This window comes from Tympanuchus pallidicinctus, unplaced genomic scaffold (assembly GCF_026119805.1).
Source record: "Tympanuchus pallidicinctus isolate F22 unplaced genomic scaffold, pur_lepc_1.0 scaffold37, whole genome shotgun sequence".
In the NCBI taxonomy this organism is placed as follows: domain Eukaryota; kingdom Metazoa; phylum Chordata; class Aves; order Galliformes; family Phasianidae; genus Tympanuchus; species Tympanuchus pallidicinctus.
The window spans coordinates 1,899,413-1,922,267 of NW_026294755.1; the positions used below are offsets into that span (position 1 = coordinate 1,899,413).

The following is a 22,855-nucleotide window of genomic DNA, read 5'->3' on the forward strand; positions in this document are numbered from 1 at the left end:
GGGGATCAGATTAACGTGGTGTGTGCACAGAGGTGGCACCCTGTGGCTGATGGCTGAGATCTTTGCTTATAATCTCATCTACTGGCTGCTTTTTACCATCACTGTCCTGCTTTTGTGTGGCCGTCACTGAGCGTAATGGAGAAGAGCCACCATTCCCACAGGTATCAGTCAGTAGAACTGAAAGGATTTTGAGGCAAATGACACTCTGGGAATTGCATGGTTTTGTTTTTTCTTTTTTTTTAACCTTCTTTTTAATGACGTACCACAAAAAAATGCAAGTTGAAATATATTTTTCTCCAAATATATATATTTATATAATATATAATCTTAGTTAACTCAAGTATATACATTGTATAATAAATAATGCTTATAAAAAGAGAAATTTTCTGAATATAAAATAAAAAAACAATTGACTTCTACAACTTTATACAAAACTTTGGATACAGCAGATTGATGGAAAAAGGTCTTCCATTCAGTGCTAGAATACCTGACTACAGTAAAATAATTACAAGGCAATAAATGTTCTATTTAATATTAAATACCTTTTCTCGATTAAAAACAAGAAGAACAATGAAACAACAGAAAACAGAACAAAAGGAATTTTGTTGAAAGTCAGGTACTTGGGCTCTTTCCAGACACAGGGTTTTAATATATAGGTTAAATAGAACGCAGATCCGGCAGCTGATGGCTGAGCTGTGGAGGTTTCGTAGAGCTCCCTGTGCTCTTTGTTTCAGAAAGCAGATGCTTTCAAACCCGGTAGCTGTTTGTTGGGCTCTGCAGAAGAGGGGCTGAATTTTGGTCTGGCTCTCTCCAGACACAGGTTTGAGTGTTGTGCTCTCTGTACGAGGGGTCTTTCACCCATTTTATTGCTCTTTCAGGAGAATGTGCTTCTCTTTCCCATGGGCAAAGAAATGAACGAGTAGAAAATGCAGCTTCGACGTTTTAGACGTTTTTATGCCACTTGTGTCAAACCACTGGCACGTGATAATTGGCACTGGAACTCTGCTGCGTCGTCCTTGCTGTGGAGCAGCCTGCCAGGAAGGGTCAATGCACCACGTTAACACAGCCCCAGATGGAGACATGTGGCCAGGGAGCGCTGGTAGGGCCAAGAGCACTCGGGTTTCTTTATGCTGTCCTGTGAAGCGTGAGGCTGCCCTGCTGGGGCCAGAGCCCCAAGCCCCGCTCTGGATCAGCCTCCCAGCAGCTGGAGACCTGCAGCGTTTACTTGCAGGTATGGACGTCGTAGACACGTATGCACTCCTGGCAGCTCACGTAGCAGCACCAGTGGAAGATGCAGTGGCACTTCTCCTTCCTTTTTTCAGTCCTGGTGTTGTGGCCCCGGCCGCAGCACAGCAGGTCGCAGCCGTCGATGCCGTGCGAGGTGACATTGCAGGTTCTGTCCCTTGTCCCGAAGGAGCCCGTCTCTGGGTTGGGCTCACAAAAATTCGGCGAGTTCTCATAGTAAACCAAATCCCGCTCTGTCGGCGGCTTGAAAAGGGCGTACTTGGCCCGAAGAGTTTCTACCCAACCCCGGGATTCCCTGTGCTTCTCCACCACCATCTCGGACGCGCTGTCGTATTTGTCCTTCAGGTAATCGCCGATCGCCCGGAAGTCGGGCTGTGCCCACCAGCAAGTCTTGACTTCGCAGCTTCCCGAGAGCCCGTGGCACTTGCACTTGAGGTGCATGTGGTCCAGGATGGTCTGCCCAGGAGAGAAAACAGTCAGCGGGGATCGCGCTCCTTGGGTTCTCTATTTTAAAAGGTTAACTTGGATCCTAAAGTGGGCACTTCACACTACGGCACTTCCCTCAAGGGCAGGAAGTGTTTCTCCTCCTCTTTATTGTTACAAATTACACAGAATATTGGAGACTAAATGGTTGTCCACGCTTAAAATACAGCAATTACCACCTTCTTCCCCAGCCTCCCCTGAAAGGTATCGTTAATTTATCTAGGAAGGCAGCTATTCATGTCCCATCCTAGAGCGTCTCAGCGTATGCTGACACGAAATGGGTTAAGGAAAGATGTGTTCTTTAATGGTTCCTTACTTTAATACTGGAGTGAGATAGTCATTAGATAGGGCTAGATTGCTCAGTCTTTGCATGTGTGAGGTCGTATTGCTTTGTGAATAACTGGATCCATTGGTTAATTGGTGTTTTCATTCATAATTACATGGAGGAGGCTCGCTGCCCTCTACAGCTGCCTGAGGGGAAGTTGTGGTGGGGTGAGGTTGGCCTCTGCTCCAGGTAACAGCAAAAGGATGAGGGGGAATGGCCTCAAGTTGTGCCAGGGGAGGTTCATGCTCAATTTTAGGAGAAACTTCTCCAAAAGAGTGGTGATGCATTGGCACAGAGAGCTGGTGGAGTCACCGTCCCTGGAAGCGTTCAAGAAGTGTGAAGATGTGGTACCTAGCAGGTATGGCTCAGTGCTGGTGGTACGTAGGTAGACTAGACAGCCTTAGTGGCCTTTTCCACAGCCTTAATGATTCTATGATCCCAAGCCTTTTTTCAACTGGATTCAGACATCTGAGCTGAGCTTTGTCTGGAAAGCCTGGGCTACGGCATGGAATCATTAAGGTTGGAAAAGGTCTCCAAGCTCCACAAGCCCAGCCCTGCCCACCCTCACGGTGCCCACTGCCCACCTCCCTCAGTGCCACATCCCCACATCTCTCGAGCACCTCCAGGGACAGTGACTCCACCACCTCCCCCCCCAGCCGTGCCGATGACTCGCTGCTTTTTCAGCAAATTTCCAAATACATCCTGGTACGGTTGTGATTGGGAGCTTTGGTGGGAGGCGCAAACACCTCCGCTGGGTACATTTCAGTGGATATGTGTGATGGAGAGCTGCTCCAATCATCTGTGCATCTATCCACAGAATTTTAGGGGTTGGAAGGGACCTCAGGAGAACACCAGGGCTTCACTGAGGCTGCGTTCACGGGCTGCCCATGCAGCTTGGTGCCTGCAGAGCACTCACCGTCCTCCCAGCCTCGTTGTTGTGTCTGTTCATGGCTGAGCGCGCATCCGGACGATTCTCTCGAGCATCTGCGAATTCCCGGGACACCAACACCCCGAAGTCAGCATCCTCGCTGCATCCACCCCATTTCCAGCCCTCTCCTGGAGGCCCTTTGTGGTGGGAGTCACAGCCGCAGATGGTGGAGGTGCCCTCGGCGCAGGAGCGGGTCACAGCAAAGGCGACGCCGGCTGACGCGATGGCGTGGACGAACGCAGACTCTCGTGTGGCTGGGAAGGAGCAGAACCCACGCGGTTACGTGCCAAGTAATGCTTCGTTCCTTCCCAGCCTCCTTCAAAATCTCAGTAAGACACAAAGCGTTATTTTCTCTGAACTGCCCTTTGAAACACCTGGCTTAAAGTGTGACTCTAGCTTAAGGAAAGAGTTTCCAGAGTGACTAACAAAGAACCTGGCCTAGTGGGAAGCGTCCCCGCTCATGGCAGTGGTGGCAGTAGACAACCTGGAAGGTCTCTTCCAATTCACACCAGTCATGGGTTCTGTAGCTACGTTCCATAATTTCTGGTCTGGAAACCCAAAGAGGACACAGGGATTCAGGCCAAGAGAGATGAAGAATCGACCTGTAGAATCATTAAGGTTGGAAAGACATCATCCGCTCCAACCATCAACCCAAGTAGGACCATAGAATTGCAGAATTGTAGAATCATTGGAGCCAGAGGGACCCCAGAAGGTCCTCTGTCCAACTCCCCTGCAGTGAACAGAGACTCCTACAAGTAACTGCTATGCATCAGAAATGGGGGAAAGGCTTCAGACGATACGGTGTGGACCATGGCAGAGCAAAGCCTAAGAGCTATTAATTACAGTTAGATGTGTCTAAACTAAACCAAGTTACTTCACAGCAATGGGTGCTGTTAGCCATCAAATCAACCTTGCAGTTGCTCTTTAATTAGTGAATAATCCTGTAGGAAATCAAAGCAGGTGAAACTTCAGTGTGGTAAAGCAGACAAAGCTCTTGTCTGTGGCTGTTGGCATGCTCCATGTGCACAGTTGCAGTGAGTGGATTCTGACAGGCTCAACAGACAAATTCCTGCCAGCATTGAATGCTGAAGATGGGAATAAATAAGTTGCCCAGAATGGCTGGATGGACTGGAGCTAGGGATGAGAGCGTGCGTGGACCTACAAAAAGATGAAGGGTTTGCTGAACTGGAGCATCTCTGTCCATCACCTCTTCCACCCACGGCCATGGCCTTCAGGACCTCCTCTTCTCCAGTCAATTCTGTGACCCAGAAATGATGGGCATTTTGGATGGCAGCAGCCGAAGTGCCATAATGGGTGGCTCTTTAGCACACTCAAATCATCATCTGGCATCAAGAAGATTTTCTTCTACTACTACTACCAGCCAAACTTAGGAGATGTTAGAAGCACCAAAACCCAATGCTATGTTGGAATACAGCTCTGTTGAAGTTCTCCTTGTCTGCTCTTGGTTGAAATTGCAGAGCATTTTTTTGGAAAAGAAAAAAATCCCGGGCTCTTCAGTCCGTCAAGACTTAGGCATGGAGAATGAAATGCAGGGCTGATTTCCCTGCATCCCTTGTGCAACATGGGTAGGGGTCAGTATGGAGAATGAATGCAGATAACTGGGAAGGGCCACCAACAGCCACTGGAGACCACGACGTAGCTTTAGAGGATGGAAAAGGGGGGCCTTGTACACTCCCGAGCTAGCAAATAAATGGTGGCTTCCCTATTGTGAGGTCCTTGGATTTATTGTCACCTCATGGTGGTGCCAGGGTTGTCTCAAAATGCTCTGTCTGGATGGGTGGAAGGCCTGTCTCCCTGGATGCTGGAAGGGCTGAAGGTGAAATTGGGCTGCCTTGGATCATTGATTGGATCATTGGATCATTGCTGACAACAGCAGGACTAGGGGAAATGGATCCAAGTTGAAGGAGGAAAGATTTAGGTTGGATGTTAGGGGGAAGTTCTTCACAAGGAGAGTAGTTAGGCCCTGGAACGGGCTGCCCAGGGAGGTTGTGGATGCTCTGTCCTTGGACGTGTTCAAGGCCAGGTTGGACGGGGTCCTGGGCAACCTGATCTGAATGTGTGTGTTTGGTGGCCCTGCTAGGCAGGGGGGTTGGAACTACATGATCCTTGAGGTCCCTTCCAACCCAGGTGATTCTGTGATTCTGTGATTCTGTGATTCTGTGATTGAGCCATGGAATGGTAGAATATCCCAAACTGGAAGGGACCCACAAAGATCAGAGTCCAACTCCTGGCTCAACCCAAACCCAAACCCTACGACTGGGAGCGGTGCTGTGTTGTTCACTTTCTTTAATTCAAACTCTTCTCTCCTTGCCCTCCCTGGCTCCAATACCCCCTGGAGACCCTGCCTCCATCTACTGAGGGAGGGACCAATGGGGGCTGTGGGGCCACAGGTTGAAAATCACTGCTCCAACTCCAGTTTTTCAGCCCGACAAAAGCTATTTGGGTGGGCCGCGGTCTACAGCAGATCAAATTAGATGGGCTGGTGAGCCGTCCTGGCCCCAAACCAGGACAGAGGGGGAGGACACGAGCCCCTCTCCTTGCCGACATGCCATCGTGTTCCACCGCGGGGTCGAAGAGCAGTGGGCATGGGATGAAGGCACGTTCTGTAGGGCTCGCCCTAAGGAGCGCGGTGGTGGCGGTGGGGTTCCTGCACACGGGCCCCTCTGCTCCCACCCTGCTTCACGCCTGACCCCGGCCCACGGCAGCCCCTTGTTGGGGCAGGGAATGAGCTGCCAACACAACAGCATCGCCTGGAAATTCTCCCCTTGGGTCTGGGCGAGGAGCCGGGAGAATTTCCCAGAGATGAAATGAGGGAGCAGAGTTCCCAGAACCAGGGGAGGGGCTGGCGAGGGAGGATTAGAGCGATCTTGACAGTGCACCACTGCGACTGTCTCCCAGCCGGGCCGTTACCTGCTGGGACACTCAATTTGCCATTGTTCCCGCGGTGTCACACTGTATTACCAGCATAATGCTGAATGTTTCCGCCGGCCAGCGTACCCACGGCACAGAGCACTGGCATTCCCCAGGAGCACCTCGTAGCAACGAGGCAATGTTCCCCTGTCCTGCCGTCACCCTCCAATCCCGCCAGCCGGGCTGGGAAATCCCTATTGATGGCTCTCCCCAGCCCCCCGCCACCGGATCAGAATGGCTAAAGGGCGTGTGAATGGTGCAGCAATTTGAAACGACCGCAGTGCTGGGATGGTATCGCTCGCCCTGCCTCACAGTAGGGGAGGAAGCTTAGCTCTTTCTCATCGGTATAAGCTTATTTTTCTCTCTCCCTCTCTCTTCTCCCTCCCCCTCCCTTTAAGCTGTTGAGTTTATATCAAGACAGCCCCTGATCCCACACACCCCTGTTTAGATGCAAATGACTGCGAGTGTCATGGCTGAGAAAAGCCATGGGTTATCTTGGTGCGGTCTGCCTTTTCACTGCTCGTGTCAGGGGCTTAGCCAAGCACAAGGACCCCAATGGCAGCCCAGGCCCAGCTGCCTCTCCTGCACCTGGCCCTGCCACCAGAAATGGCAGCCACCAGAAATGGGCTCAAGCTGCCCCAGGGCTGAGGAGCACCTTGGTGACACCTGGGGAGGGAGAGCAAGCGCTGCCCCGAAGGATCAGGGAGAAGCACCCATCCCTGCTGCTCATGGCATGGAATCGTAGAGTCATTAAGGCTGGACGGGGCCTCCAAGGTCATCAGCTCTGATCATTCACTTGGCAGCGCCACTTCTAAATCACAGAATCACAAAGTTTGGGCAACACTCCCAAGGTCATTGAGTCCAGCCTCAACCCGTCCCCACCGTGACCACTCACAGAATCATTAGGGTTGGAAAAGACCTCTACGATCACCAAGCTGAATCCCAACCCATCACCACCACGACCACTCATAGAACTATAAAGGCTGGACAAGACCTCCAAGGTCGTCGAGTCCAACCATCAACCTCTAAAGCACTTCCCCACACATCTCTTAAGTACCCCCACGGATGGGGACTCTATCCAGCCTCAAACTCCCCTGGCTCAACTTGAGGCCATTTCTTCTTGTCCTATTGCTTGCTGTTTGGAAGAAGAGATGTACCCCATCTCGCTATGACCTCATTGAGGTGGTTGTAGGGAGCAATAAGCTCTCCCTGAGCCTCCTGTTGGCTCAGCCTTGGCTTTGGTATAGGACTTGGCAGGAAGAGACATCATCTTTTCATAAAAGCTGACCTTGTTTTAAGAAGAGAAGGGAGGGAGGAGAGGGGAAAGCAGGTTTTTCCTTCCTCCTTGTCCTAAAGCTGCCCCAGACTGAACACCTGCAGTATAAATCACGTCTGAGGATTTGCTTGTAAAAACATGATCTTACCCCAGATTCTGGGGTTGTGTTGGTTTTTCTTTTTTTTTTTCTTTTTTTTCTTTTTTTTTTTGGTAGAAAAGACATGCAAAAAAGAAAACCTGCAGAAAGCTGATCAGTGGCCTTAGGAAATGAAAGGCTCACCAGCTACGGCAAAACCCCCACAAGCTGGAATTTTGGGTTGGGCTGTGGCACATGGATGGAAACCAGGTTGATCTCCATGGGTTGGTGTTCAGCAGCCCGCCAGTGGGAGCATTTCCATTGATAACTCATCTTTTGATCAGGAAAACTCTACACCAAACGTGCCCGGTGATTTTTCTCCATCTGTCAGGATGATTTCAGAGCTAGAGGTGATATTTTACTTTGTCAGCTCTGAGTGCATGGAGATGTTGAGACATGTCTGCGTGTGGGGCTTTGCTCCAGTCCCCACAGCTGAAAGAATCTTAAAATATTCTTCATAAATTCAAAGTTCAGTTTACTCATTAAGGGGAGGACGTTCACGTCCAAATTTTTAGTGCTTTAATGATGACAGAGGTGGTGGTGAGAGATTTTTTCAGTGCCTGAGTGCTATAATAGTTCTTTCATAATGTGCTTAAAGTTTTTACAATAGTTTTAAGGAAAGTTAAAACCTTCTGATCTTGTAAGTGTTGACGTTTAGGACATGTATTTATTAGGCAACAAGTTACAGTGTAAAAAGGCTTTGTGACAAATTATTTGATTGTAAATACAGCAGTTATCTCAAAATCATCCTGACAGAGCACAAAGGAATTGAATCTTACAGTCACTATTAGCACTGAAATGGGATGGGATGGGCTGGAATGGGAAGAGATGGGATGGGATTGAAAGGGATGGGATGAGATGGGATGGAATAGGATGAGATGAGATGAAATGGGATGGGATGGGATGAGTGAGGAGGAGATGGGCTGAGTTGGGATGGGATGAAAAGGGGTGGGATGGAAAAGGATGAGTCGGGATGTGTTGGGATGGGTAGGATGGGGTATGATGGGATATAATGGAAGTTTTACCTACTGTATGTTTCTGTTTCATGGGTGTGCTATTTTATCTGAGATCTTGGTTTCCTAACTGGAAATCATGCAAGATGTGGAACCTGACACCAAAGCCCTCCAGCAGTCTCATCTCAGACCGCATTTGGCTGCAGGCTAATGTTTCAGCTACACCCAACACCTCACTTTTCACAGTGTAATGCCCAGGGTGTTGGGATTTCCATCCTTTTTGTGTGTTTCCAGAGTACCTGGCTGGTGGATCTAGGAAGATGAGCATTCAGTAGGAAAAGATGAAGAGGAGCGGGAATATGTGTTTGGAAAGCCAAGTGGGGATGAGACGCCAGGGCTCTGCCTGCCTCCCAAGCCCCTGACTTTGCTGCTTACCTTTGTCCAGGACAGGCCCGAAGATGGCCAGGCTGTCATCGATGGTGGTGCAGTTCCAGCGACGCCCTCGGAACTGGTGCTGGCACTCTTGGATGCCCAGCTTCACCCCCTCGGCCACGCTGGGCATGATCTCGATGTAGTTGCGGCAGAAGCGGAGCTGTTTGGGGACGAGGCCGGGGATGGAGCCGCAGAGGATGGGCTGGGACCCCAGGGAGCTGTACTGCTGGCCAAGAGCGAGGGACCTGCGAAGGAGAGAGGGCAGGTGAGTGGTGGGAAATCAGCTGGCGCTTGTGCCAGGAGAGGTTCTGGTTGAGTTTTAGGAAGAAAAAAGGCACTGGAACATGAAGGTGGTGGAGTCACCATCCTTGGATATAGTGAAGAACTGTGGGGATGTGGCACTGGGGAACACGGTCAGTGGGCATAGCGGGGCCGGGCTGGGGTTTGACTTGGGATCTCAGAGGCCTTTTCCAGCCTTCATGATTCTATGATTCTGTGACGATATGAATGGGCACAGTGGGTATGGGTTGGTGGTTGCACTTGGTGATCTTGGAGGTCTTTTCCAACCTTAATGATTTGATGATTCTGTGAATCTGTGATCCTGATGCCCAGCTCAAATGCCAAGATTGCACAGGAGCATCGATGCTCTACAAACCTCAGCCAGTTCCCAGCATCATTTCTCCAGATGTCAAACAAACAGATGAGTGTCCTCAAAAGAGCAGGGGGAGAAAATACCAGGAAGAAGGGCTCATTTGTCCCCCTCTACCCCAAGCCCCCAGGCTCAGGGTGCTGCAGCTCTGCTCTGACCTCCTGGGACCCACGGACCGACAATTCCCTGTGCAGCTCCTGAGACACAAAGATGGAACAAAATCTGTTCCAAATCTGGATCTGAGATGCCAGGGGCACATTCTGGTGTGCCTTTGTGTGCATGTGTACGAGCACGGTGCACTACAGAAGGAGCATGAGTGCCTATGGCAAACACATGGGAAATCCCTTTTTTCTTTCTCTGCTTAATCCCTTAAATCTCTCAGGAGTCCCGACACTGTCTGTCAGGCCAGCGACTCCTTTTGTTCCAATAGCCCTGGAGTCAGCAGAGTTGGGATCCGGCTGACCTCCGTGTCTCCCATTGGCTGGGGATGAGGTTTAGGAACCCTGGGAGGAAATGGTCTTGTGCAGACCAGATGGGATCATTCTTCCTACATCCTTCTCCTTTTTCCCCCTCTCTTCCCATCTTTTCCCCCTCTTCTCCCTTGTTTTCCGCTCTTCTCCTCTACTTTCCCCTTTTCTCCTCTTTTCTTCTCTTTCCTCCTTCTTTCCCCTCTTTTTCCCTCCTTGTTTTCCCTTCTTTTCTCCTGTTTTTCACTGTTTTCCCCTATTTTCCAAACAAACTCATCTTCCATTTGGAATTTTGGAAAAATTTGTGATACTGAGAGAAATCTGACCTGAAACTCTTTGAAAAGAACAGGATTTGGCCAGTTTAGAGCTGTGCTAAAGCATATTATGTCAAGCAGAATATGAATATTTTTAAATTCTCATAATTCGCTGACAACAGCCCTTTGTGAACACAAAGTTTTGGGTTTGTCTAAAGATCAAGAGCAGCATGAGGGATATTTTTGCAAGTAAAAACATGCAATATATATGCACATATGAGCTTGAGAAACGCCGGGTCTCAAATGAATAGGCAGAAAGACAACAAAATTAGAATAAGGAATAATGCAGTTTGCTGGTGAACTGCCTAATATAGGTGAATCTCATGCCTTTGCTCATAAATCACCAACTATTTAATCTCTACTGGACGTGCCTTGAGTTTTGATCTTTTCTGTAGAGCGTCCAGAAACTCTCCTTAAACCCTTACAAATGCAAATGTTCACCCAGATTCACTCCCAACACTGTGGTTGTGTATAAGGAGGGAAAGAACCATCTGAGAGCTCTCTCACAGGGACAGCTCAAGGTGTTCCAATCCCTCTTGGTCCCCAGAGACGTGAAGTCCTGCACTGATGCAGGAGCAACCCAGAGCATTGCTGGCACATTGGTTGAACCTGAACTGCTGCACTGCTAAATTCTCTCATCTTCGCATCTGTTGGGAAGGGATGGAGAGAAGGAAGTGTCCTTCCAAAGCTCTGCATCAAACAGGTCCAGAGCACTCAATGTTGGATGCTTGACCTCAGCTTCAATACCAACTCCAGGGCTGTCCAAACCCCCAGGAGAGGAAAAGCCATGAGCTCCGTGTCTTCATGGATCCATGTCCATGGGCACTCCAACCAATCTCCTGAGGACTGAACAAGCCTTGTGACAGAGTACTGCCCTACTGGTCTGAAAATGCTGGGTTGACAGAGACGTAGCAGCAGAAACAAAAAAGCATGTCGATATATGGCAGATTTATGTACTAAAAAGGGTTGATTCAGGCAATGTGGACAAAGCACCAGTAGTGGATGGACAACAGAGGAAGCAAGAAGAGACGTGCACTGTGGCAGTCTGCAGAAGCTGAATTGCTTGAAGTATTTAATCCTAGGAAGACAGGAATAATAAGAATGGCAATGGGTGTAGAAAATGGCAAGAAGGGAAATCCAGAGAAGGAACAGCTGGGATGCTTGGATGTCGGATGGGGTCCACAGAGATGCAAACTTTGGTGTCTGTGGGCAAGATCCTGGTGACAGAACCCTAATTCTGGAGCAGAACCATCTCCTTCTGCAGTTGCTCCTGAGTAGGCAGTCCACGCTGGTGCCAGCAATGCCAGACAATAGCTATACTTATTGCTTATCTCGCATGTAATGCTCCCTTCCATCACACATGCTGGCCGTTAGATAATCTGTGGGGATAGCAAATATCCCAGTGGTGCCATCTGATGCCATTGTGGCACTGAATGACTTGTGCCAGTGGAGGTGGTGGGATGGGTTGGGGTTGGACTTGGTGATCTTGGACATCTTTTCCAACCTCAACGTTCTATGACTGGTTTGTGTCCAGGCAGTGGTTGCTCTCAGTATCTACAAGGCACATCACTTACTGTCCCAATATGGACTCAGCACATTGAGGGGAATTACTGTTCCCTCTTCTTGTTGTTGGTGGCAAGAGACCAGAAACTCTGTCTCCTAGTGGGCAGTGCCCAATAGATGTGATTGTGATGACTGAGAGCACGTGGTGCAGCAGGAGAGGTTGAGAGAACTGGGCAGGAGGAGAGGAGGCTGAGGACTGGCTAAAGACTGCCTACAGCTCCATGTGATGAAGTTGTAAATTTGATGGCGCCAAGCTCTTGGAAGTTCAATTGGCATTAGGAAAAATTCTTTTGCTGGAAGATCTGTCCCTGGGCCAGGTTGTCATCAAAATGGAGGCCTCCAGTGAGGGGTGTTTGTAGGGTTCAGTTGGACCCCGTTGCCTAGGATGATGCTGGGGATGGCAATGCCTCAGGGGCAGATGGGGTTGTAGGACCCAAAGGTTCCCATTGGCACAGCTGTTGGGAGAATTGTAGAGGCAGCAAATCCCCACAGCCCAACAGCTGTATGAAGGCACAGGGCGATGAATGCCTCTAAAAGTAATTCCAACAGGGTCTTGCTGCTGTCCATCCTAAGGATGGTTTTGTATTCCCGTTGCCATCATTGAGCTCTGGCCAAGTGTGTGCTGTCTTATCCAGTCAAGAGCACATGAAGCTGCAGAAAATAGAGTGTTTTAAGCCTCCTCCTTGTTGTAAATCGGATGTTAAACATGGAGAGGGGACAAAAGAGCAATAGCAGTGAGCTGAGGCAGTGGCTTATGTTGACAGTTTGATTGGTCTATTGGAAAGACTTCTGAGAGATTATTGAGTTAAAGTGAGGGGAGCAGTGAGATTAAGACTTTCTGTGCAGCAGAAGAGGGCGAGACAATGGCTGGTGAGTGGGAATTCAGAGCAGCAAAAGGCAAAGCACGAGTGTAGAAGAAAAAGGCAGATGTTCGACACTTGCTGCAGATTCTCTAACACTGTGTGTCTTCAAATCCAAACTATGATTTTCTGTTTGAGCCAATACGAATGAATTTCTCACCCTTAGGGTAAAAAGATCAAATGCAATGGTTGCCGAGAGGGGTTTTTTTCTGTCCTCTGGGTTAAAAGTCAGCTCAGTAATTGGAAACAGTGTGATAACTACAGCCCACATATGAACCCCAGTGCCCCTTGTGCAGGGGATGGAGAAAGGGTGCCGTGTTCCCAAAATGACCTTGCTGAAAATCCTCTCAATGCTTCATGGTGAGACAGAAGTGTTTCCCTTAAATTCAAACCAAGGAAAGTTCCTTTGTTTCCTGTGGATTTTTTTTTTTGCCCAGCAGTTCTTAGAGACAGAAAAATCTGTCTTCCTGGACACTGGGATGCCAGAAGGAGAGAGGAGGATGAGGAGCAAATTGGCAAGTGGAAAAGCAAGAATTACCAAGGTTGGAATTACCAAGGCTGGTCTCCTCAGGCAGATGTGTTTTCTAATCATAATACAATTAAGTTTGAAAAAGATCTCCAAGATCATCAGTTCCATCCGTCAACTCATCCCCACCAAGCCCACTCATAGAATCATAGAACATTAAGGTTGGAAAAAACACTAAGATCATTTATTCCAACCATGCTAATGATAAACCTGACTCTCAGAATAATTAAAATATGTAAATATAATTCCTTTCTTAATCTCCTTTTATGCCCCATATTGGACATTCTTGACAATACTGTGTCATTCCATGTATGCTACCCAAGTTCCTAAGGATTTTGAATAGGTACTATTGCAGATTTCTCTGGGTTAACTGACATTTATGTTTGGGAATGCCTTCTGCTCACCCTCAGACTACTGTAGAACTCCAAGGTGAAGCTGGCCCAAGGTCTACCCACTGGGTAGCCTTGAGCATGGTCAGCACTGCATCTTGCAAACTTGGAGCAGATCTGGCACACCAGCTTCAGTAGTTATTTTTGGAAAACTACAGCACAGTATGTAGAAGATTATGGAGAAAATCCTCTTCAAGCCACGTCCAAACACATCACAGACAAGTCTGGGAACTGCCGACATGGATTTACCTATGGCAGATTCAAAGGAATATTCTCAGCAGACTGAGAAATGGTATGGGAGCTACAGGCAGGTGGTTGGACTGCATGCTCTTAGTGGTCTTTCCAACCACAATGATTCTGTGATTTTGTGTGCTGGTGGGAACTGCCTGAGGCTTAGGAAAAGCCAAGGAAAGTGCTACGTCTGGGTTGAGATGGTCCATAGGACAGGTTGGGCTCGATAGAAGGCAGCTTTGCATCATGGTGTTTTGGGGCAAGAAATCTGTTATGGACGCCTCCATCTCAGCTGCTCAGGCTCCCTTTGTAACACATGGAAAATTATTCACTTTTAGAACATGAACCACTGACCCACTTTACCTGTTTGCTTCTGGATGAGGTTCTCTGGAGCACAGTCTGGACACGCAGTCAGACACCTGGCTTTAAGCTGTGCCTACACAGGGCTTTTACTCACTTTAGATTTCCACAAATGTTGTCCACAAACCATCAAGAGTGGTTTGAAGCCAAAGAGGCGTTTCTCACACAAGCTAGCACAGGAAAATGTACCTTAACCATAGAACCAGAACCCTGCCCACTATTTACAAAGCTTTTCAGAAAAGCTGTTTTGGGATCCTTGAATGCTCTGAGCTGTAACTATGCATTTCTCATCGCTCAGGAAGAATTTGACTACGACACCATGGATGGAGATGGAGGAGTCCACCAGCTGAGTGTTCAGCTCTGCCTTTATGCAGTTCTGTGTGGGCCGGGAAGTGGTAGCAGTGATAACCCAACTGAACAGGGTACCAGACAACCCACTCGATCTGGCCCTGATTTGGGCAGGAAGGTTGTGCTCATCGCTGTCTCTCATTTCTCCTCTCTCCTCTCCATATTCCCCCCACTCTGGAACTGTCCTTACAGAGATGGGAATTGATGAAGCCAAATCTCAAATTTACAAAGTCGGGAGGCTGAGCCAAAATTGAACTGAATCGTCCTCATAAAATCATAGAACCATAGAATCATGAAGGCTGGAAAAGACCTTCACCAAGTTCAACCCTGATCCATTCCCACCATGCCCACTAACCCAGTGCCACATCTCCATGGTTTGTGAACACCCCCAGGGATGGTGACTCTACACAACCTTGGGCAGCCTGTGCCAATACCTGACCACATTTCTTTTGGAGAACTTTTTCCTAACATTCAGCAAACACATTTTTTTTTTAAAACACCTATCCTGGCTTTTATCACCTGAGATTACCTGTTGAAAATCCTACCCTAAAATCTTTTTATTGAGGGAATATCTCATTCCACAGTTGTCTTCCCTTTTCACAGTCTTCACTCAGCCACATTCAGTCCTCGTATCCCTGGAACTGCCTCGTTTGGAGGAACAACCTTATCCTTTGCTACTGTCAGCCCTCTTTGCAGTCTCCATATCGTCTGCTACCTTGACGCCAGTCTCCTTCTGCATGATGCTGACCTCCATATCTGTCATTCTCAGTGTTCCAGGAATTCTCAGTTCTACTGAGGAATCAGGGACAGGACCTGAGTGCATGGGCAGGGTGCACAGTCCAGCTGGAGCGTAGGGTCTCAAGTGGTGTTGTGTGAGCAATCCCTCCTCTATCCTGGGCAGGGAATTCGGGCAAATGGTGATATAACTCAGCCCATGAGCTTGCTCAGGGTGCAGGGGGCAGGGTTAGACCTGAGCCCTTTGCTGTGCCAACATTCCTTCTAATGTCAGAAGCCTTTGCCGTAGGAGTCGCCACAACAAAGGGCTTCAAAACAGAGCAAGAAGATCCCTCCAAATTCCTATAATTTCCTCTTGTCTGAGCACGGCGTGAAGCAGACGAATCCGCTGTTGCATCCCTCGCATTATCTCTGCCGACTGCCCTGTGGATTAGTGTTGCTGCAGCAACAGCACTTTTGTGAGATGAGCCCATTTCGGGAGAGCTGCTCCACTTTGGGTGACTCAGGGCTCTGTCATGGACTTGAAAGTGATTTGGCATCTGCCTCCACCTCTTTGTCTTGGCATCTCCCAAGGTTCGTCTCTGAGTTATTTGCTAGCCAGAACGGTTGGAGATGGGGGCAGGGCTGGGAGTTGGACTCTGCTTCTCTTCCTAACGATGCAGCATGAATAAAGTTGCTGACGAGGGTGCGTGTCCAGGCACTGGGCTCCTTTATGCCCCGTGTATCAGATGTAAATGTTATGTTCAGCAATGCCTGCTCAAAGCCATGTCACTCTCCATTTAGAAAGCACAATCAAGTGATTCGCCATGGGAGAGAATGTATTCTGCAGGGGCTGCGATAATATGATTCACCCGTGAATTTGCATAAATGCATATGATTTGCATATGCAAATCTGGGCTTCCAGGCTGTGACCGCAATAAACACAGCAATATTTTCAGCACTGCAGAGAGAGATATTGAAATTCATTTGAGATGCACTCCCTGTCCGTGGCTGGGTGCTGGTGGGGCCCAGATGGGTGACGTTTTGAAGAGCCCCTGGCAGGGGTGAACCATTAAGAGCTTGGTGCCTAATGTCTGAAATCACCCACTGTGAGGCACTGAAGCCATCAAAAAGCATTTACTGAATGCATGGATGCAAGAACATCTGTTTTAATGCTGTGGATTGGAATGACCACATCCACCCAGCTGTCCCATGCTTTGGGGTGTGATCTAGAATGGATGTTGTTGAGAATAAGACACCAAGCTCTGTCACGTCTGGATGAACTGGATCTTAATGTATTTAATGTCAGGTGTACCAGGGAAAATAGCTGAATCTTTTGGAAACAAGATCTACTATTAGTGCCTGTGGTTCATGGTGGTGAAAAGTCAAGCTTCAGCCTGATAATCTCACTGGCAACCTTAGGTTTTTCTATCCTGAGCAGCAAGCTCCTTAGGCACACTCCCATCACCATTCAAGATCTGTATTACACTCACTGCATTGCACACTGAATTTTCACAAGCTAAAAATATAAGGTAAATATCATCTCCTTATCTGAAGCAATTCAGCACTTCTGGTTGCTTGTTCCTGTTGGCTCATCTCTAGGATTTTCTCATTTTGTATTCCATTTTTGGGAAACATAATGATCAGACTGCAAACAGACCTTGGGATGTAGAAGTGGACTGAAAAAGTCCACTGGCATTCTCAGTGTTTCCTGTTTTGAGAAAAAATCTGATCTCCTCTTCCATTGCCAATCAACCTACATGTCCACAGAAATCTGACAAGAGACCAAGCAGCAAGGTGCAGAGCTTGCAGATGTTGATCAGTTTTGCATGTCAATCACTGAGCACCAACTGCAGAGAACTGTTCACAATAGAATCATGGAATCAAAGTACCATGAAGGTTGGAAAAGGCCTCTAAGATCACCAAATCCAACCGTCCACCTACCACAAATGCTGCTCACTGAACCGTGTCCCACCTCTAAGATAGCTGTCATCAAGTGCCCAACCTGTATCAATTTTGTGCAGATTAGGTGTCCATGAACTGAAAAATTCTATCTATTCTTAACAGGCTGATTGTTGCTCAGAAAATTTACCCTGAAATGTCTTTTTAATCACTGGGGATCTGCCATTCTTTTTGGCTATTATTGTGTATATTGAGCTTAACTGAGTTTAAAGCATCCTATGGGACTGGGTGGTGTGACAGGGACTTTCTATGAGTGGTACAATATTTACTGCCAGGTAGAACCGGGATGTTGGCTTTAATCAGAATCCTGGAGCTCATATGACTCCAAGAGAAGGCTGGGCTCGGTGGGGATGGGTTGGGTTGAACTTGGTGATCGTACTGGTCTTTTCCAACCTTGATGTTCTGTGATTCTAAGTGGGAATCATAACCAAAACCAGGCAGAGTTGGACACCGAAGATACAAATCCATAACTGCCAGATCTTAAAACAATGGATGCTTGTTACGAATGCCGCTACACAACTTTGAGCCAGGCCAAGTGGACTGGACTGAATGAAAGTAATTATTAATGAGCAGTTAAGTATGTTCGTATGAGTGGTGGTGGGGGAGACCACCATGCCTACCTTGGTCTTACACCCTGGTATAAGATTTCAAGGGCTGAGTGATGGCTGACATCATGGTAAGGGACCACCATTCATGTAAAGACTCAGTGTAGTACGTAAACAACTCGTCAGACATAAATCCCATGCATTTGAATCAAACTTATTAATCTGTTTATTACCAAAGTTGGAGCTCAGAGGAAACACAATGCAACATTCAGTTGGAAATTAAATATTTGATTGGAAATCTAACATAGAATATAAAAGGAAGAATCAAACTGTTGAAATCATCAACAGTCAAGGGAAGGAAATCAAGTGGAAAACAAGGATAGGGAATGGCACAGCTGAGGTATGGAATATCTGTAGTAGATACAGGAAATACGGATGGCTATGAGGCATAGAAATGGGACCAGGACAAAATTGGGTTTATCATCAGCTACTACTAACCCCTTCTGTTCTAAACCTGAGAGTTCTGTTGGAAAAATCGCCAGTGCCTAAGCCCATGTGATGCTCAGTGGCTCAGGAAAAGGGTTTCTCACTTGGAAATAAAAGGTCCGATTACTGGGAAAAGAGTAAGAGGCTTGATTACATTTGTAAGATTAATTAAAACTAGAAAGGTTCAGAGAACTGAAAAAAGACAAATTAGCAAATCAGGAAACCCATCTTCAGGAAAGAAAGGGAAGAGTTTAGTTCCTTGATCACAGAAAATTTGCTGAGCAAATCAGAGTTCTTTCATAGTTTCAGGGGTGGCAAAAGAACTGCACCAACAGTCCACTGACCTGAAAAATTCAAGGAAACAACCTGAAATAATACAGCCTGACCCCCTTATCAGACACTTTTTATTACATCCACATTACTGTAACATTACCTCAAAACTTGAATAATATTAAACCACATCTATTTGTAGACACAAAATAAGCCTCAGATCAAATTAGCAAAAGAAAAGAAAAGAAAAGAAAAGAAAAGAAAAGAAAAGAAAAGAAAAGAAAAGAAAAGAAAAGAAAAGAAAAGAAAAGAAAAGAAAAGAAAAAACAAAAAACAAGAAGTAGTAATAATGAAAAAATAGAATTATGTCTACCAACAGAAGGCTAACATTAAACTTTGGTTAATTTAAGGAACTTAGGCTGTAACTATTTGTACATGGGATATGTGAATTATACAGCCAAATCCTTCCCATTTCAGACCTTTTAGGAAAATCACAGCTTATGGCCATGTGCTGATCCACACCAGATTTACCTCACCCCTGAAACAGCCACTGAAAAACAGGTGTTTAGATGGTATGAATTGTTAGGCTGTGTCTACAGACAGAGGGAGGTCAGATCACAGAGTCACAGAATTGGCTGTGTTGGAAGGGACCTTTAAAGGTCTTCAAGTCTGGTATCATCCTTTCCAAGATCAGACTTAAGGTAGATCAGTTTACACAGAGGCAGCATCTTTCCAACAGCAGCAATTCTTTGGTGATTTGCACCTGGCTGGATCCTACCTTCCTGAGAGGTATCTCCCATTGCAATTCTTTCACTGTAGTATTTTCAGAAGTGATTCATAATTCTTTAGAGCTACCTGGGTCATAATCTCCTTTTCCAGAGCCATTTTCTTTAGGAAACTGAGACTAAATGTGCTTACTGAACGAATGCCAACCCACTGCATTTCAAACCAGGCTCAGTCTGAGCCACAGGGCTGCTGCTGGACCCTCTGCATCCTCTTGGCCAGAGTTAATGAGCTCTGAGCTACTGATAGCCCTGAAGTCACCCCTGAATTTCCCATGCTGTTGCATAGGTTCCCTTAGGCAGGTATCTAGCTTTATCAAATAGTGCTTGTAATGAAGGATTCAAACGGAAAGCAATCATCTTCAATTAAAGACAAGTGAGACACTGACAGGTAAAGAAGTTACATGTCACCTCAAACTGCACCTACGTTCAAAAGGTTTTCACATAAGTGAGCTTCCTAAGGAGGAAGTTACAGTGGGATGAGTGAGGACGTTTTTAAATTTCTATTGCCTCTTCCTAAAGGTCCAGTGCCACTGGGAACCTCAGAGAGCTGCCAAAGCCTCCTGACTCTCTTGATAAGGGTAGAATTGAATTTGATAACATGCGATGGGAAAAGCCATTCCACCTGCTTAGAGATGAAAAAACAGACGTTTGTGTTATGTGAATCACAGTTTTGGGAAGTGATCTATTGGCATTTTGTCCTCGGGAGCCACGAGTTCTTTACCTCCTGCTTTCACCTGTGGCTCTGAATGTGACCTCTTTCCCCAGGACAGACCCCTGCCAGAGGTCTTCAAGCATCCTTGCCTCATTCAAAGGTGGATAATGCTGGTGGAAGAGGTGAGCATTCAGTGTTATTTACTGGAGTTGTCTTTTTGGACCTCTAAGAGTTCCTAAGAGGCACCTAAGACGTCTGTTGTCATGACCCAAGGCTGTGCATGGCAACTATGGCCTTGCTGCACACTTTTCTTCCACCTGAAGGGATAGGAAGAGCAGTGGTTTTGTGTTCCCACAGTTCTCCACATCTCTCCATCTCCTCTATCTCTCATTTAGAAGTAGCAATGTGGATAGCATAAGTGTTTGACACGTATCTGAGGAGGCATATCCCCTGTTCATTGCAGGGGAATTGGACTAGATGACCCTCAGGAGTCCCTTCCAACTCAAACAATCCTATGATTCTATGTCAGCACTTCTACAGTTAGCATACAGACAATTTTTCCCATCTCTGCCCCATTTGTTCCTTTTCACTTTTGTAGTGCTAGGGTTAGGTTAGAGTTGGCCCTGCGGCCAAGTAGCACAGGTAGCTCCATCTATTTCCTATCCCATCCAGCCCAGATGGTGTAGGGGCCCGGCGCAGGGCACAGAGCAGATACTGTGCTCCATCTTTCCTTCCTCCCCATGTCTTGGGCTGTGAACGAATGGGGCTCACCGCCAAAAGCTGCCTAAGACCAATGGACTGTGGAGACTACTGATCACAAAATCCATTCCCTGCCCTTCGGCCCTCTGTAGGTCTCTCATTTTAAAGCAGTGGAGATGCTCTGGCACTGTGGATAAAGCCATAATTGCAAAAAACAAAAACAAAAACAAACAAACAAGCAACAAAATAGCATGGATATCTTGTTTGATCCAATCCTTTTCCATGGACTCTGCTTGCCATGCACCATGCATTTCTGCCCACCTTATGTGTCCTCTGCATTGTTCATTTGGGCTGAACTTCAGGGATTTGAAACAAGGCTAGGACATGGGGCAGGCACCTTTCTGCACCATCTCCTGAAAACAGGAAGAGGCATTTTGCTAATGGAGATATTCTCATAGAAAAAGCGGACCTTTTTGTCAGGAGATTTGGGTTCTCACTCAGAGAATCCCGCTGCCCCGCGCGGTTCCGGGGCGTTTCATTCTTTGGGAAAACATGCTGTGATTTAGCCATGTCACGAACCTGCAGAGCTGCTAAACGCTTCCTGAGCATTCTCATTGTACTCTTGGTCTTTCTCTTTGGGAACTGCGTATTTTCGTTCTCGGTAAGCAGATTATTTTAAACATCGGCTTTCCATCCACATCCCTAAACGCTCCCAGACATGGCAGTCCATTTCCAAGTTCACTCCCACCTACTTCTTGCCATCTCCATGTTGGCACTGAAACGACCTCCTTCAGGAATTAAAAAAAAAGGACTTTTCTGGAAAAAGACAGAAATAACCCAATGATCTCCATAGCACCAATTCCAACCTCTCCCTCTTTGCTCTGTGGATCATTAGGTCTAAAGCCCCCACTTGGCACACACAGAAACTTAATGAGATATATTCCAATGACAAAATCCTACATGATAAAGAGGGAAATTAACTGAAATATTCTGTTATGCGATTGCTTGCTTAAGGGACTTCAAATGCTTTATTCTCTATTTCTTTTCTGTTTTTAACTGCTTCCTTTTGCAAATATATTTATTCATATCGTTACATTTATTTTTAAAATAAGTAACTCAGGTTATTTATTACCAGATATAACCTATTCTTTCATTATTATCACTGTCAGTGCCAAAAAATAAGTGACGTTTCTGTAATTAGAAAGAACAAAACCCATCTTGGAGGAATTTTGCTAACGAACATTTTCTCAGGTGCCATTTGCGTTCTCAGATCATTTGCTGGACTAAATTCACAGAACAGAATGCAACAAAAGAAGAGAAAGAAGTCAAAAAAACTGCAGTGGCCAGAAAGAAAATAGAATTAGTATTAGTATTATTATTATTTTTTGGAGGATTATTGGAAAGGAAGGAAATAGCTGCGAAACAGCCACGCAACAGCCAAAATTCCTCTTGCACAAGAAATAAAAAATACATCCTTTAACATCTCAAACAAATGCCTATCGCTACAGTGACGAAAATGGAGAAATTAAGAGTGGTGGGGAAGACTCCATTTGCGCAAGGGGAAATGTAGGCATCACCCTTTAAAAATCACCCCCAAACTTTTCATTAATTACCAGGAGAATCTGGAGAAATTAAGCTTAGAATTGAACATGTAATCACGGCCGGCTCGGGGTGAAAAGAACCGTGCATGCACACAGATCCCATAGCTAATAATTTAATTAATTCATTAATCAATCATAGGAAGAGGGAAAGGGGGGAAGGAATCTTACCACCAAATGGGGTAACCCGCTAAGACCTTTGTGCCATTGAAGAGAAAAGACAAAATTAATCCAAGCAGGTGGTAATCCATCAGTCCACGCTGGTGCAAGGGGAAAATCGCCGCGAAGTTTTCAGCAAAACATGAAGTGTCAGAATGAAGAACAGCCCCCCTTCCAGAAAAAAAAAAAAAAAAAAAAAATAAAAAAAAAAAAAAAAGGAAAAAAAGAGTGAAACAAAGTCCCTTGAAGTGCGGATGACTTTGTGGCTTGTCAGAAACACACCTCTCCAAGCCTTTTCCCCGTAGATCATCCCAAAGCGTCTATTAAAAAGTGCAGGGCTCGGGGATGTCAGCCGGCAGCCAATCAGACCGCATGGCCCAAGGTGAGGGATGAGTCTCCCTCTGCGCTGTCAATCATCTTCTCCTCCCCCTCCACCCCACAACTTTGTTCCTCGCTCCCACCGACAAACCATCTTTGCAAAAGGCTGTGGGATTGGTGGTGGATTTTTCCTTTTTTTTTTTTTTTTCCTTTTCCTTTTTTTTTCCCCTTTTTTTCCTTCCCCCCTCCCC

The 22,855-nt window shown here is 46.7% G+C and overlaps 1 protein-coding gene across 1 annotated transcript; it reads right to left on the reverse strand.

The window, feature by feature from the left end:
* Positions 1-1,073: 1,073 nt before the first annotated feature.
* WNT3 (Wnt family member 3) lies at positions 1,074-22,378 on the reverse strand. The gene is made up of 4 exons (XM_052699525.1): positions 22,299-22,378; positions 8,713-8,954; positions 2,970-3,235; positions 1,074-1,701 (listed from the first exon to the last, which is right to left on the reverse strand). Exons 1-4 carry the CDS (start codon positions 22,376-22,378, stop codon positions 1,222-1,224), a joined length of 1,068 nt encoding a protein of 355 aa, XP_052555485.1. The 3' UTR covers positions 1,074-1,221.
* Between the last annotated feature and the right edge of the window lie 477 nt (positions 22,379-22,855).

Excerpts from the sequence above, each read along its gene's own strand:
- WNT3 (XM_052699525.1), bottom strand. The coding sequence starts at position 22,378 with ATGGATTACCACCTGCTTGGATTAATTTTGTCTTTTCTCTTCAATGGC. Across the intron at positions 3,236-8,712 it reads CGGGCCTGTCCTGGACAAAG|CCACACGAGAGTCTGCGTTC; the intron begins GTAAGCAGCAAA and ends GCTCCTTCCCAG. Across the intron at positions 1,702-2,969 it reads ACAACGAGGCTGGGAGGACG|ACCATCCTGGACCACATGCA; the intron begins GTGAGTGCTCTG and ends TCTCCTGGGCAG.